A 16975-nucleotide genomic window follows, 5' to 3' on the forward strand; every position below is an offset into this window, starting at 1 on the left:
ATAGCAATATTCTAATGTAGGGTAATATAATATTATACTCTGTAATTTATTTTTTGCTACTATCATCCAATAAGAAATTTGGAATTAGGTTTAATGAAAAGTAAAAATTAAAGAATTAAGAATTAGCCGACCCACGAGCCTCAATGGCTTGTCCCGCACTCTCAGGGAGGCCCACTCTTTTGTGAGCCATCAAAATCGATACCAACTCCTTATTCATATCACGGGCCTATCAAGTTGGTCTGCTGAACAAAGTCTCTTTTGACAGCTCTAGTTACCACTTACAAATTGCATTAAATTCCAGCTAGGATGAGTGAAAATTGGGGTGTCTATAAAAGGAAGATAATACCACTATGATTCACACCAAAGATTCAGCTGCACAATCGATAACTCTATAATCTTTTAAGCTTCCGGTGACCGGATTCTATGACTACACAACTTCTCTTCAGTGGAACCCCATATTCCACCCTTCCCCAGAAATATATCCGCCCGGAATCCGAAAGGCCAAAGCTGTCGGAAGTAACCACCTGCGACGATGTTCCGGTCATTGATTTAGGCTGCGGGGACAGAAGCTTTATTGTCCGACAAATAGGCGATGCCTGCCGCCATTACGGATTCTTCCAGGTTTGTATCACCAGATAGAAACACACACAAACAGAGTTTTTTTTTTTTTTTTTTTTTTTAATGAATTTTTATTCAAAAATTTTGTTTATTCATAGGTAATAAACCATGGGGTTCCAAAGAAAGTAATAGAGGATATGTTAAAGGTAGCCCATGAGTTCTTCAACCTATCGGTGGAGGAGAAGATGAAGCTCTACTCCGACGACCCATCAAAGACCATGCGACTATCCACTAGCTTTAATGTTAAAAAGGAGACCGTTCATAACTGGAGAGACTATCTCAGACTTCACTGTTATCCTCTTCAAAAATATGCTCCTGAATGGCCTTCCAATCCCCCTACTCTCAGGTATCTCACTGCACTTTTCCTTCTCATCCCTTAATTATTCTTCACCATGTCACGGTGAAAGAAAGCCCATCTACAATTGCAAATATGAAAGAGTAAATGAGTCATCATCCAATTTTATATATTCGGATAACTATATTTAAAAATAAAAATTGAATAAAAATAAATAAAAACAAGAAAATAATAAAAACAGAAATTAAAAAAAAAAAAAAAAAAAAAAAAAAAAAAAAAAGAAGAAGAAGACATGTATCCATCCCAGAAACACATACTAAACAGGTCGTTTTGGGACTGAATTTTTTGTAGAGTACTACTGATTCTGTTACAATATAGTATCTGTTCAACATGCTGAAGCAACATGCTGAAGCATAAAGAGTCAATAGCGCTCCAATGAGGCTCAAACCCATGACCTCCATTTGATCGTGCTACTTAGACCACAAGGTCATTAATTTGAAATGAAGTTTGTTGTACTTACGAAATCTCAATGCACTATCAGATTCACTTAGAAAACCAATTTCACCTTTTTTTTTTTTTTTTGCATATTACAAACTTAAAAGTTTTTAACAATTATAAAATTAATTATAATTTTTTTATAATAAAATTCTCAACCATTTATAAATCCTATAGTTCGTTGAAATCAATCATGATATATAAATTTATGTGTCTAATTTGTTTAGACACATAAAGTTGACATATTATGCATCTCTATCTTATGCATTTATTATATATTAAACGCGTATTGTCACATTCCATTTATGCTAATTTAATAGCTATCCTATTCAAGTCATTATTTCTATCATATTTGTGATTAGTATAGCCATCATTTTTTTAGTGATCACATGGTTATGCCTAGGAACTAGGAAGGAGTAGTATTAGCATACATGGAGCATAGAGATATGGTTGGGTATCCCTCGAATATATCAATATGCAAATTATTGTATGGATACTTAGGGATGTCAATTTAGCCCGAACTTGATGGGTCGACCCGATAAAATCGAAACTGACAGAGCTATGGTCTAACCGGGCTAGTCCGATAAAAGACATTAGCCCGATGAGCCCGAAACCGATAAGCCTGATGGCCCGATAGGACTTGCCTGAAATTAAAAGGGCTAGCCCGATAACCCGAACTATTGAAAATTATTCTTTATTATAAAAGTGATGTAAAACCTAACATATATGTAATAATTATTGAGTTAATACTCAAAATGTTACTCGACTATAGTGGTTTTTCTCAATTTTGTTCTAAATGACTTTGGTGACTTAATGTAGTCCCAAAGTTCTGTGTTTTTACTCAATTTAGTCCCAGACTTTTGTATTTTTGCTCAATTTAGTCCCTCGTTTGTTCTTCCATCCATTTGTTGTTAAATAAATAGGCAATTCAGTAATTTTAATAATGACATCTCTTTACTCATAGACATGTGAAGTGCAAAACCCCCCCTTTTTTTTTTTTTTTTTTTTTTTTTAAAGAATTACTCCCAGAATCACTCATAAACCTGCAAATATAAAATTTGATTCGTAGGCCTGAGAGTAATGCTGGGTGTAATTCTTACAAGAAAGAGTGATTTCTCACTTTGCAGGTTGAAAGTAAAGAGATGTCAATATTGATATTATTGAATTGTCCCTTTATTTAACACCAATTTGATGAAATAACAAACGGATGACTAAATTGAGTGAAACACAAAAAGTCTAGGACTATATTAGGTCACCAAAATCGTTTAGGACGAAATTGAGAAAACCACTATAGTCAGGATAATTTTGGGTATTAACTCAATAATTATTATAATTAAAATAAATAAATAAATAAATATATATATATATATATATATATATATATATATATATATATATATAAATTTAAATTTAAATTTAAGTATTTAGTTTTTTAAAATTTAAAATTACATTAATTTAATATTTTGACTAAAAATCGACCGAGGACGGGGATTCTCCGTCTCCGCCAAATTCTCCACGGGGACGAGGATGGAGACTATTTTCGATTTCCGCTGAGGATGGAGACAGGGAGTATACTTCTAGTTCCCGCCGCCCCGTTGCCATCTCTATTAGAAATATGAGTACTCTCTTTCAGTTTCTAATTTTAGTTCAGATGATTCAACCCGCCTGATTAGCCCCACAATCCGAATTTTAGGATTAGGGTCAAACCGAACCGGAGAACAATATATTAATAAACCGGTTAGCTCGAACTGATTAGTCCGATAATTCGACAGGACTAGCCCGAAATTGAGCGGACGGGCCCGCTTGACATCATTGTGGATAGTATTCTTGACAAGACGTAAATGGAATATTACCATTACCATGGTTAAATAGTTGTGTGAAAGTTTGAAATGGGCCCGGGCTGCATGAATTGAAGTTGCTAAAACTTGTGCAAATTGCTATGACATCACAAAATGACATCTGGGTTGTCGTTCTCAATGACAAGTTGTACGTAGATAAAAGAATTGTGATGGTAGAAAATTTGTAGATGAAGTAGGCGATAAAATAAATATGTAAGGCACATCACATGGGATGTGTATATATTGGAAAGATCAATCATCAATGGGGCTGTGCCGCCCGATTCTCTAGAACCTCTCGCCGCACATGCTGCCAAATCGCGACGGACCACACGGCTGTTTGTGGTGAGGTATGCAATGATATCAAAGGATGATGCAATCGTGACGTAGTGAAGTTATGAGGTAGGGAAAACGCGCTTTTGCAGATGGGTGACGTCAGCTGAACCCAACATTGTTGACGTCGAGAAATGGCCATATAAGTAGTAAGCTTTAGGGGTGTCGAGCTCGGTCGAAACCGCAGACCAGCCCTAAACCGTCCTGCAGGAACGGGTTAGAACATACTTCTTTCGTTCATTTTACATGTCTTACTTTTTTTTTTTTTTTTTAGTTTGTCCCAAAATATTATCATCATTTTAAAATTGAACATCATCATCATTTTTACATTTTCTAATTTACCCTTATTAATTTTTCTTTCTTTTTTATTTTATTTTCAAAAGTGAGAAAAGTGAGGGGTATAATTGAAAAATATAATCATTTACTTTAATTCCTTAATAAACGTGCAAAAAATAAATGTATCAACCAATTTGGGACGAAGGGACTATAATTTTTGGCTCGTGAAAATACCGGCCTTGTGGGCTTGACCCGCGCGGGTTGGCAGGCTACGTGGACTGACCCACGGACTTTCATAAATAAATAAATAACACACACACATAGAGCATTAAAATTTTAAAAGATGTACATTTTTAAAATTTTAAACACAAAAAAAATTAATTTAGGATAAATTATTTGAATATAAAATAATAAAATAATAATTTTTTATTTTTGAAATTAGGCCCGTGAGCACGAATGGGGTGGTTATGGTGGCATAATTCTTGCCCGTGGGATTCGCGGGCCGGCCTGCAAAAAAAAAAAAGTCTGCGGTGGGGTGGGGCTGTCCGGTCCACAGTGACACCCCTACTTTCAGACACCGTCTAATTGATGAATTAATTTAAAATAAATTTATCATTTTTGCTTTGGTGATAGTCACAAGGTATAGGGATGTTTGGTAAATAGTTGTTAGCTGATAGTTGTTAACTACTTGGGTTAGTTGGTTTCACTGGTTAATAGCATTGGCTGATTGTATAAAAATGTTTGGTAATTAGTTATTAGCAATTAATTATTAGCTGATAGCTGATTACATGCAAAATGAATTTTTCAAAAAGCTTATCGAAAAACCTACTTTGACTCTAACTAGATAAAAGATTATTTGGCTGAAGAGATTTATACAATGTGCCAAGACTGAACCCTCCTACATCTTAAGCTTGTAAAACCTCTGCTCTAGATACAAATTGTTTGTCATAAATTTTTCCATCAACTGGCCTTCTAATGCATCTGAAAATTTTTTTTGGGGTTGCCAAGGTCAAAATGTGATACATGATTTCATTGTGAGGCATAATGGAATGGTTCATGCTGCGCGATCCTTCAAATGCTCCCAATCAACCTCTGTTATATTAGCTTGTTTTTCTGCTTTCAAGGTTTTTACAAAATCTGTTGTGAAAAAAAATCCCTTAACTCTAGACTGCCATAACCTAAATTTTCATGTATCATCAAATTTTGATACTTCAAATTTTGAACTCGAACGGATCATCTCAACAGTGCTCTGATACTAATTTGTTGATATTAGCAAGAACAATAAACAATAACAATGATAAAAAGTAAAGAAGTCAAGATTTACGTTGTTAGGCAATGTGTCTACATTCACGAGAATGTAGCTATTCTTTATTGATTGTGATGGTAATGATCAACATTCATGGTACAAGCATCATATTTAGATGCAACCCTAAATATATAAAAGTACAAAAATATCTATGTATATATTATGGGCTCAACCAATCCGCTCCATTCCTATTTCTTATATGAGACATACTCAATAGGTTTGATTACATATTGTTGAGCTAGTTAAGCCGTCCTATCAGACTATCACCAATAAATATAAATTTCATGTTCAAATATGAAATGGAGTGTTAATTCAACCACAGACATATCATTATCATTCACTATGTTCAAAAGTGATTTTGATAGATTAGGTTTTCTTTGAAACTAAATCATCATTAGTTGGTTGCATATAGACTTTGTCTTATATTGAAAAATTTACGCGTAATAATAATTCATGAATACTTTTTAGTTGATTTGTTGAGTAGAAAAGGCAAGGAGACCTTTTCTAGTCGACACAATATGACAAGTATATATAGGAGCATCTATATTATTTTATGCGAGGTGATATCATTCCCATTAGGGCAAAGTATGAAATGGACTCCAAATAGTTGTGTTGACACCCGTTGGATTGCCAAGAAACCTAGGATTTCGCATCTATCAAAGGACAATAGTATTAAATAATAAATAACAAAAACACCACCCTATTTTTAGCACAATTTACTTACATTTCAAAGTTCAATTATTTACGAAAATATTACCATATATATATTTTTAAAAAACTGTGTTTATAATCCATTAGATCTGAATTGAACATATGAACAGATGCGATTAATTCTTAATTCTCTATTAAACATGTGCTTTTCACCTGATCTGTCTCATATATATATGTCCCAAGTTGCAAAATCATAGTTTATGGAGTGGGCTTTTTCTCATACAGAATCTTGATCGTCATCGTACTTTTCTGGGTGGATTCTCGCTCGTGTCTATATTTTAATTACATTGGTTGATTAAGATTTAAGAATGTATTCTTATTATGTCTGGCGTGATAAAGGTGGAATAATACGAACTTTTTAACGTTAATTAATGCAAAATTATTGTGGTGGAATCGTCAGGGATGTGGTTAAAATTTACGTGACGGAAGTTCGACAGGTGGGATTCAAAATAGAGGAAGCCATATCAGAAAGCTTAGGGCTGGACCCACAATGTTTCAAGAACGTGCTGGGCGAGCAAGGTCAACACATGGCGGTCAACTTCTACCCGCCATGCCCCGAACCCGAATTGACGTACGGGTTACCCGCTCACACCGACCCGAATGCGCTCACCATTCTTCTTCAAGACTTGCAGGTCGCCGGCCTTCAGGTCCTCAAGGACGGCAAGTGGTTGGCCGTCAAACCCCGCCCGGATGCTTTCGTCATCAACATCGGCGACCAACTCCAGGTAAGCACCGCCACCCTTCTGTATAGACTTATTATAATTATTAGTAATAGAAATTATGAATGTATAATATAAAAATTATGAATCTACACTACAGAAATTATAAAAGTGTAATATAAAAATTATGAATTTACATTATAAATTTTATGAATCTACATTATATAAATTAAGAAGCCTAATTTGTAAAGTGGGCCTCAATTTATTTAGCCCAAATAAAATGCTTTCGTCTTCTTCTGCAGGCTCTCAGCAACGGGAAGTATAAGAGTGTGTGGCATAGAGCTATAGTGAATACAGATAAACCACGAATGTCGGTGGCTTCCTTTCTCTGCCCCGGCGAGGACGCCGTGATCAGCGCCCCTAAACCACTCCTCGACGACGAATCACCGGCAGTGTATCGGGACTTTACATATCCAGAGTATTACAGTAAGTTCTGGAGCAGGAACCTGAATCAAGAACACTGTTTGGAACACTTTAAGAACTAGTTGGCGCTAAATGCAACCCAAGTCGAGTTGGTTGGGCTATTGAATTGGTAATCATAAGGTTCACACTTTAGCATATTAACCTTCTTGGTTTAAATCAACCAATTATGAGTAATCTAAATTGGTTTATCCCTCATTATCATTCTTTGCTCGCTAGAGTTATTAAGGACTTTTTTAGTCTATAAGTACGCACCTCTAAATAATGATTGCATAATAAAAACCATTACTAATCTCTCTAACTTTGCTTTCTTTTCCATTTACGTCTGCTCCCAATAGGTAAAGCCCCTACGACTTGGTGCTGCTAGCCACGCTCTGATGGAGTGTTGAGCTGGCGGTGCCATTAGTAGACTCCATCATCCGGTTGTTTTAGGAATAAATGTTAGATCTCAAATCATCTCTTATTGTTTTCAGAGAAGGTTTCAGAGACTCTCCAGATCTGACATGTTTTCTACCCTCTTTTCCATTTATTTTGCTTTCTTTTGGTTCTACATTATCCATTTGTTCCTTTGACTAGTTTGTTTCCTCTTGTCTATTTGGTGAGTGTTTCTATCTCGTTTTTTTGGCGAGTTCTTCTCATAAGCGTGGAATGATAAAATGGTCACACCAGAGTCAGACTTGCCTATGTTTGACCAGATTTGTGAAGATGCGTCGAGTTCATCCAACAACTTCAGCTTCAACTTTTTAAAACACTCTGCGATCCAAGTTTTCTGTAGCATTGCTAGATAATTTGTTTCTCTGATTGTAAAGAATGTATCTGATCTGTATTGTAAACGTTTCTATTAATGAATTAGTCTTTTATTTTCAAAAAATGATTGCATAATAATTCCATAGTCATAAAAAAGTATAATAAAATATGAAAATCTATGTATTACTCCTTTAATTTATCTACTTCAAATTTTGTAATTGAAGACAATGTAATAATTCATGTACTTTTAACCATCTTCAAATCTTTTACATTTAAGTTCATTTTTATTTGTATGACACTTTAAAAAAGAGTCATACAAATGAAACTACATATAACTCTCAACGTAAGATGCCTTTTAGTTTTCACATAATAATATTGAGTTGGATACTTAGCAACGTGAAATAAAGTTATATTATTTTCATGGAAGATTGAGGGGTTAAAATCTTTTGTTTAATTACTTTTAAATGTTTAATAAAATAAAATATAATATAAACAGATACTACATTATAACAAAGTCAATAATACTCAAAAAAAAAAAAACAATATATTAACCTTACATGTACTTTGACCTAATAATAATAATAATAATAATAATAATAATAAGGATCAATGACTTAAATATGAGAAATTCTCAAAATGTGTGCTGACTTTTTTTTGACAGAAATATGTAAAACTCTATTACCAGTTGCGTTTTTTAAGGTATTTCAGCCGTATTTTTTTTTTCCTTAAATACTTAAAACGCAATTGGTAGTTGCGTTTTCTCCCAGATGCGTTGTCACCTTACGTATTGAATATGTTAAAACGCATTTACGTATTACGTATTGGGAGATGCGTTTTACGTATTATACTTTTAAATACTGATGCAAAATCTAAAGATAAGAAGTTATGTCCTGACAGCAAGGATGTTCAAGATATTGTCGATGAACTTAGACAAGAACTGAATTATCAGAAGGAAATTAATGCAAATCTTCAGATACAACTACAGAAGACTCAAGAGTCAAATTCAGAGCTGATTCTTGCTGTCCATGACCTAGATGAAATGTTGGAGCAGAAGAATAAGGATATCATGAATCTTTCGATGATATGTGATGATGCTGTAAACTTGCGAGTTGCAAACTCAAAACATGATATTACTGATCATGCGTCATTGATGACCAAATTCAATAGCATTCACGGTGAATTGTCTCTAGAAGAACGAACAAGAATGTAACAGAACTAATGAATTCGTTCTCATCCGTGTAAATTTCGGCGCAAAAAAAGTCAAAACCCAGTTCGCGTTTATATAACAAACACGTTGTGTCTCCGTCGTCCTTATAAAGATTCGTGCTTTAATTTGTTTGTCGACCCATCGAACCCAGTTCATCTTCCTCAATTTCTTTGAATCTAATCTGCTCCAACAAAGCTCGCCCCTCCTGTATCTTTGAGATCCGATCAAACCATGGCAGCAGAATCACACCAAAAACGCATTTGCGTTTTACCTATTCACACCAAAAACGCATATGCTAATTGCGATTTGTGGTTCTCGCCGTCCCTCAACTTCGCCGGAGACGGCCCGTAGAAAAAAAGATCAAAACGCAACTTACTTTTGCGTTTTATGTATAATACGTAAAACGCAAAAGTAAGTTGCATTTTTAGGGATACGGTATACGTTGAAAAACGCAAAAATGTAATGCGTCTTACGTATAAGAATACGTAAACGCAACTACCTCTTGCGTTTTACAGAAATACATGAAAAAAAAATATACACCAAAAACGCAACTCCCAAAGGAGTTTTGCATATTATTGTCAAAAACAAAAAGGCGACACATTTTGGGAATTTCGCTTGGTTGACACCACATTTCTGTCATTTATCCATAATAATAATAAATTTAGGCTTCTAATATTAAGTTAAAAAATATTAGCATAATTGATTGTTAAGGTTAATAATATATATGGAGAAGTGTCAAATAAGCTTATCTACTACTGCCAAGTGTTCAATTCCCACCACGAACTAAATTAAGTGTCAAATAAGTTAATCTACTAGCTAAATTTGTTCTATTAGCTTTTTTTACAGGTTGCTAACAGGTTGTCTATTCAATTATTAAAAATATATTTTAAAAAAATAAAAAAATTCAGCGAGCCACTATTCGCGCCGGACAGCCGGTGGCTGCGTATTTCACAGACAGCCGTGTCCGGCGAGGAGCTGTCAAACATGAGCTTCAAACACCCTTCTCCTTTCTGACTGATAAAGTTCCTTGAGAGCATTGATTTCTTTGTCACTGGCACGAACCTTTCACTCCAGTTCTTGAATCTTAGTTGTTGCTTCATCTAAAGCCAACACTATTTCTTTATTTCCCCCCTCCAATTTTCCAGTTTCTCACAGTAATCCACCCTCATCTTTTGATTAGCAGAACTAAGACTGGAGAAACAATTCCTTTTCATGTAAAATGGACTTGATTTCCTCATAAAGCTGCCTCACCTCAAAGATCTCCTTGGACTTGACGTACAGTTCCTTGGTTTGTCTTTCAATCTCTAATCTGGCTCCTTGAAGTTTTGCTACTAGCTCAACATGAGCCTTCTTCTTTTTTTTTTGGGTTATATATATATATATATATATATATATATATATATATATATATATATATTCTAATAATTGAATTGACAATCTGTTAGCAACCTGTAAAAATAGTTAATTGAACAAATTTAGTTGGTAAATGAGCCTATTTGACACATAATTTAATTCGTGGTGTGAATTGAGCACTTCGCAGTAATAGATGAGTTTATTTAACACTCTTCTGTCTCTTTATTAGTTACTCCTTATTATATAACAAAACAATTGAGAATCACCTAAAAATGATAATAATCATTGAAAATAATTAAGCTGCCTTCTATCTCTTTTCTAGTTTTTATATTATTACCACTATCCTTACCACCACACCACCACCAACACAACTATGCCACCATCACCACTACTTCAACATCATTATCATATAACAAATAATATGTTCATTTTCATGAAAATGAACAAAACACAAAAAAATGTAATTTCTTGACTTTCACTCAAACAAAAGAAAAAAAAAAAGTTAGTCTTTTGACATTTAGTCAAATATTATTATTATTATTATTATTATTATTATTATTATTATTATTTTATTTTATTTTTTTTTACAAAAAAATGAGTTTTTTTTTTTTTTAGAAAAACATTTTTCATGTCTTCAAAGGGATCCTTATTGTTAAAGATATTACTGAATCACTCTTTTATGTGTATATCTTTATTGTTACGCGATCTGCGAATCAAACGACCACTTTATTACTGGAGATTTTATTTTTAGAATAGTCTTCTAACCCTCCTCATTTTATTTGTAGTGCTTTGATTTCACGTCTTAATTAATGAAGTTTGGTTTACTTAAAAGTGCGCAAATTATGCCATGGATTCGTGTCCACAATGCATTGTGGACATGAGTCCAAAACAACGCCGTTTTCAGGGAAAACGCGTCATTTCAGTTTTAAAAAAAATGTTGATTTTGTCTCGCCTTTAACGGCGTTATTCGTTGTGGGATTATGAATGTACCGTTATGATGTTATGAATGTACAGTTATGGAATTATGGAATTATGAACACAGAGCTCTGACATTATGAACTTACAATTATGAACATATAGTGATAAAATTATGAACATAGAGCTCTAAAATTGTGAACATAGAGCTTCGAAAATTATAACACAAAGCTTTGGCATTATGAACTTACAATTATGAACATGTTGTGATAAAATTATGAACATAGAGCTCTAAAATTGTGAACATAGAGTTTCGAAAATTATGAATTTACAGTTATTGAATTATGAATGTACAGTTATGGAATTATGAATATACAGGTATGAAATTATGAACACAGAATTCTGACATTATGAACTTACAATTATGAACATATAGTAATAAAATTATGAACATATGCTTTTATAACGAAGCGATTTAATTTTTTTTTAAAAAAAAAGTGGAAGATAACGGTGCCACTAACGACACCATTACCGTGTCCACACTGCTCGATACGGGTCCATAGCATAACAATTGTTAAAAATGAGGGAAAAAAACCCCTAAAAAGGCCTTAAAGTAAGTGGGCTATTTGATGCAAATTTGTTAACTCCAGCCCATCTTTGGAACACTAAAACGGAACTCATCTCAAACCCTATTTTTGCTACGTAGCTTATCCTTGCACCACTCTTCTCTGTTCTTTCTTCCACAAGTTTTAGGTACCGCAAAACCACCGGAAAACAACAACGATGACGCCGGCTCCTGTCGTCGAGGAAGTCCTCGAGGCTGAGAAGAAGCTGCAGGTGCACCTCCCTCCTTCAACCTTATCCTCTGTTTTCTATTTTACTTTACATTTATCAAGTTTCGTATGCGGAAGAAAATGTTTTTCTCCAAATAATTGTTCGATATAATGAGACAGGATGATGCGCCACTGGTGGAAGATGTTAAGGAGGAAGAAGAACACGACGACGATGACCTCGATGATTCCGACGATGATGAGGATGACAAGGAGGATGGAGCCCAAGGTCTTTTTCATCCCTTCCTCCCCTACTGTTGTAGTGTTTCAATATCTTTCTTTCAGTGTATATGCCAGCTATAAATATGGATTTTTAGGTTTTTAGTTTCTAGAGTCTACATCCAGTTAATACTAAGTCAGTGAGTTTTGGTTCAATAAATTAAACATTTGTGTGATTATTATTATTGAATTAACCCTTGCGAAAAGGAGGCTATTTTTATCATAATGTACATGTACATTACTCTGATGACTGGGAAGTGTGTTCAAATGCTTGTTCATAAAACATCTTTGCATGAATAGCTTATTCTTGCAATGTGAATGTTCCTTATGTCTATGATGTTCATAGATGCTAGTAGGTTTAGTCTTGGACCATCACTTTGGATTATTTGATTGTCTCCAAATGTCATAGACTTGTTATTGTGTGTTGGAGAAGAGCAATTGGGACTGAAATTAGTTAGTTGTGCAAAATGCATAGCTGCTATATGGTCCGTTTTCTTGGCAATGAGTTGCACACATTATCTCTGAAATTTGTTCATGGTGGCTCATTATGTCTTTTCTGACATTGTGCCTGTGTTACTTCTTTTAGTACTGGAATTATATTTGCAACCCTGCTGATTCTTATTCATGGGATAAGGTCCAACCATGATGTTTTCACAAATAAAAGTTATTTTGAGGGAACATCTATGGGGTTGGGCGATTAAGCTATTGCCTGTCCTTGACCAAGGGTTATTGGCTTATTCCCTTAGTCTGTAATATATGTATGTGTGTGTGTGTGTTGTGAATTGTATATGTTTGCTCTATTGGAGTATAATGATGTTTATTTATTGCAGCTGGTAATGAAAGTTCAAAGCAAAGCAGGAGTGAGAAGAAGAGTCGTAAAGCCATGTTGAAACTTGGCATGAAGCCTGTTCCAGGTGTCAGCCGAGTTACTATTAAGAGAACAAAGAATGTATGTACGCTTTTTATATCTGTTTTTTCTCGTTTCATGCTGGTTATTTTTTGTATTTGTAATTAATGGTGTTGACTGTCTTAATAACAACTGCAACAGATACTATTCTTCATCTCAAAGCCTGATGTCTTCAAGAGCCCAAACTCAGAGACTTATGTAATTTTTGGGGAGGCCAAGATAGAAGATTTGAGTTCTCAGCTCCAGACACAGGCTGCCCAGCAGTTCAGGATGCCAGATGTGGGTTCCGTCATTCCTAAGCCAGACGCCTCCACCACCACTCCTGCTGTTGTGCAGGCAGACGAGGAAGAAGAGGAGGTTGACGAGACTGGAGTGGAACCTCGCGACATTGATTTGGTCATGACACAAGCAGGTGTTTCCAGGTCCAAGGCTGTTAAGGCTCTCAAGACCAACAATGGAGACATTGTCAGTGCCATTATGGAGCTCACCACTTAAAATTTTTTGGGTTACAGTATCCTCCCCATTGAATTTTGTATTGACATTAACTTTTCATTATAATTTTCTCAACTGGCTACTTGTGCTTCTTGAACTCAAATCATTTTTATGCAGAAAGCTTGTCTTATTTTGCTTTATTTAGTCTAATTTCTCAGCTCTTTCAAATTAAACCTCTCATTTTGTTGCCACTCCAAGAAGAGTTGTACTACATGTACTCCTTATTTCTACTCAGTGTGACAATTGATGATTAGTTATTCTAGACTGTGGGTCCTTGTAAAAATGTCAATATCAAAATTAAGTTGTTTGATTTCAAGTCTTGTTAATCAAAGTTGGGCATTATTTCGTATCTAATCAAGTTTGTATATAATGAACTGAAATTGGGTTCTTGTTGAGTTTGAAGTAGTAAGGGTACATGCACATCGAATAATTGAGGTACGTGAGCAGTTGTACTAATCATTTTGTTCACTCATGCAATGTTTACACAAATTTGTACAGTTCATGAATCTGCACCTAGTTGTTGTTGTTATTATTATTATTATTATTATTATTATTATTATTAATGATAAGTAGGATATAGAGAAAAAGAAATAAAGAAAATTGAAAGGATTGGATTGGCTTCTCTAATGCTTTGTTTTACCCCTTTCAAAATCTTGTAATCACTGTGTTGAAAGTTGGTGAAATAGTTGGATGGCTAGGGTCACCATTAACACATGTTCCAACATTCAAATTGATTACGAGTTATATAGCTAAATATGGATATGGATTGAAGATTTGAAGTGCGGGTGAAGTGCTTGAATAGGTCAATCCATCTTGAATAACTATAAAACTTTAAATATATGAAATTTTAAATAATAAAAATTGATACTGAACCGGTTAAAGTTTATATATATAATAAATAACACATTGTTAACTTATTCTAAAACAAGTAAAAATTCAAACTTCAAACTATTTGAAAGGAGTATAATAGTAGAATTGTTGATGCCACTGCACCAAGAAAGATGTGAACCATCGCATAGAGTTCAGTCCATCAGCCGCAATGCCCTTAGAAGAGCAAATAATTTAAACTTGGGTAATTTTAATTAATTAAAATATAGACCATATGTCTAACATGTTTTCTTGACATTTGACAGTAATTTTTGTATATATTGACCAATGGTTCAAGATTCGTGCTATAATTTACTTCATAAACTCCTGATATAAGAACGCTTGTAATTTAATCAAAAGAGATACTCCGTAAATAAAAAGATGTTTGTATATTTTATTTTTTAATAAAAGCAAATACTTGTGCATGACAAGTCCATAAATTACAACGAAGTTATAATACAAAATGGAAGAACATTAGTCTCGAAAGGGATGAAGCATAACAAGGCTATAATACAAGGTTGAGAGGCATCAATTCCAATCTTAATTTTCTTGCTAATACTCTCGTGGTCGAGCTTTAGGCTTCTCTGATTTTATGAAATTTTGGAAAATAAAACCAAGAAAAGGTATACTAAATCAAAAGTAGAGGATAAAGGAAGAAGAATGTTGAGAAGAGGATGAAGAATAGCGAGGTGTTGATGAGAGGAAAGAAGGACGCCTGGTGGGGACAATAATAAGTAGAATTTGGTCTGTCATCCTCCCCATCACCATTCCCCACTCTGCAACTAACTCCACCATCTTCCCCACTTTCATCATCTTTCTTTTCCGGTAAGATTCCGGCGGCCGGCGGCCTCTCCGCTAATCACGTCACAAATGGCTGAGAAAGCTCAATACTATAGAGATGGAGTACACAACGTAACTTTGAATGGAACCCAAGCTCATATGATATGCTTCTTATATACAACTCTGCCGCCTAAAATATAATGTTTTGACCTTTATTTATTTATATTTATTTATTTTTATCCCATGCCCCTGGTACATTCCAAGTCCAATTTTGCATGTGGACTTGCCTACCCAGACATCATGGCACCACATAGTTTTGTTCTTATTCACATTAAGCCACTAAATAATAATTAAAGAGTTAATACCCAAAATCGTCCTCGACTATAGTGGTTTTTCTCAATTTCGTCCTAAACGACTTTGGTGACCTAATATCGTCCCAGACTTTTGTGTTTCGCTCAATTTAGTCCTCCATTTGTTATTCTGTCAAATTGGTGTTAAATAAAGGGACAATTCAGTAATGTCAATATTGATCTCTCTTTACTTTCAACTTGTGAAGTGCAAAATTCATCTTTCTTGTACGAATTACACCCAGAATTACTCCCGGACATGCAAATCAAATTTTATATTCGCAGTTTTAGGAGTAATTCGTAAAAAAAAAAAAATTCGCAGTTCACATGTCTATGAGTAAAGAGATGCCAATATTAAAATTACGGAATTGTCTATTTATTTAACATCAAATGGACAGAATAACAAATGAGGGACTAAATTGAGCAAAAATACAAAAGTCTGGGACTAAATTGAGCGAAATACAAAAGTCTGGGACGATATTAGGTCACCAAAATCGTTTAGGACGAAATTGAGAAAAACCACTATAGTCGAGGACGATTTTGGGTATTAACTCAATAATTAAACAATAATATTATACATATCTCATTTTTTTGGTCGATTCTTATACCATGGACCAAGATTCACAGTGTATTGTGTATCCAGTTTTTATGTCTTGCGTTATGATTTTTTTTTTTTTTAAGAGTATGAATTCTGTACCCGAAACAAATTAGTAATTGTGTCTTATGTGATGAATTTTTTGTCTTATGTTGTGAATGTGAGCATATATCCATTAATGTGTATCCAACTATGAGCTTAAGCTTTTAGTTGAGATGGAGCACATGCTTCAGTTTGGTATCAGAGCCAGACCTTTGGTCTAGGGTTCGAATCTCAACGGGACCGTCCACGTGTTATGCATATATCCAACTATGAGGTCTAGGGTTCGAATCTCAACGGGACCGTCCACGTGTTATACATATATCCAACTATGAGCTTAGGCTTTTAGTTGAGATGGAGCACATGCTTCAATTGTGAAATTCTGTGCCTATGAACACAATTATGTACCTAAATCAAATTTGAAAAATAAGTAAATATGTACCACGTGTATGTGCTTGTGTTTGAAATTCTGTACTTTATAAGTATGAATTTTGTACCTCGTTGTTTCAATCCAGGGTGTATAATGCTATCTGGACCTTAGATGGCTTGTTCTGCTTGGCTGGGATTTTTTTTTTTCTATCATTATGATATGTGATAATAGTTTTATTCTCTGAGATTATGAGAATGTATGTATCATTTTCCCAAATTAAATAATGCAAAACTGGGTGC

At 34.4% G+C, this 16975-nt stretch overlaps 2 protein-coding genes and 1 long non-coding RNA gene across 4 annotated transcripts; all 3 read left to right on the forward strand.

Moving 5' to 3' along the window:
* Nucleotides 1–329: 329 nt before the first annotated feature.
* On the forward strand, nucleotides 330–7084 carry LOC109188920 (protein DOWNY MILDEW RESISTANCE 6). Its single transcript, XM_019339572.1, has 4 exons — nucleotides 330–621; nucleotides 717–964; nucleotides 6270–6594; nucleotides 6831–7084. Exons 1-4 carry the CDS (start codon nucleotides 424–426, stop codon nucleotides 7071–7073), a joined length of 1014 nt encoding a protein of 337 aa, XP_019195117.1. The 5' UTR covers nucleotides 330–423; the 3' UTR covers nucleotides 7074–7084.
* A 4828-nt stretch (nucleotides 7085–11912) lies between these two features.
* LOC109188921 (nascent polypeptide-associated complex subunit alpha-like protein 2) lies at nucleotides 11913–15245 on the forward strand. 2 transcript variants are annotated; one of them, XR_002055515.1, is made up of 5 exons: nucleotides 11913–12067; nucleotides 12184–12289; nucleotides 13110–13228; nucleotides 13328–13763; nucleotides 15235–15245. XR_002055515.1 is itself a non-coding variant. In XM_019339573.1 (4 exons), exons 1-4 carry the CDS (start codon nucleotides 12014–12016, stop codon nucleotides 13679–13681), a joined length of 633 nt encoding a protein of 210 aa, XP_019195118.1. In that variant the 5' UTR covers nucleotides 11913–12013; the 3' UTR covers nucleotides 13682–13816. The 2 variants fall into 2 exon arrangements, 1 of the variants encoding a protein (XP_019195118.1); XM_019339573.1 differs by lacking the exon at nucleotides 15235–15245 and having other exon boundaries at nucleotides 13328–13816.
* On the forward strand, nucleotides 12284–12469 carry LOC109188922. The gene is made up of 2 exons (XR_002055516.1): nucleotides 12284–12324; nucleotides 12358–12469. It is a non-coding gene; the product is annotated as an uncharacterized LOC109188922 (long non-coding RNA).
* Nucleotides 15246–16975: the final 1730 nt, after the last annotated feature.

Source organism: Ipomoea nil, unplaced genomic scaffold (genome assembly GCF_001879475.1).
Source record: "Ipomoea nil cultivar Tokyo-kokei standard unplaced genomic scaffold, Asagao_1.1 scaffold1509, whole genome shotgun sequence".
Classification (NCBI taxonomy): Eukaryota; Viridiplantae; Streptophyta; class Magnoliopsida; order Solanales; family Convolvulaceae; genus Ipomoea; species Ipomoea nil.

Coding starts and splice junctions, on each gene's coding strand:
- LOC109188920 (XM_019339572.1), top strand. CDS start 424: ATGACTACACAACTTCTCTTCAGTGGAACCCCATATTCCACCCTTCCC. Junction 622..716: donor GCCATTACGGATTCTTCCAG/GTTTGTATCACC, acceptor GTTTATTCATAG/GTAATAAACCATGGGGTTCC. Junction 6,595..6,830: donor ACATCGGCGACCAACTCCAG/GTAAGCACCGCC, acceptor CTTCTTCTGCAG/GCTCTCAGCAACGGGAAGTA.
- LOC109188921 (XM_019339573.1), top strand. CDS start 12,014: ATGACGCCGGCTCCTGTCGTCGAGGAAGTCCTCGAGGCTGAGAAGAAG. Junction 12,068..12,183: donor AGGCTGAGAAGAAGCTGCAG/GTGCACCTCCCT, acceptor ATAATGAGACAG/GATGATGCGCCACTGGTGGA. Junction 13,229..13,327: donor CTATTAAGAGAACAAAGAAT/GTATGTACGCTT, acceptor CAACTGCAACAG/ATACTATTCTTCATCTCAAA.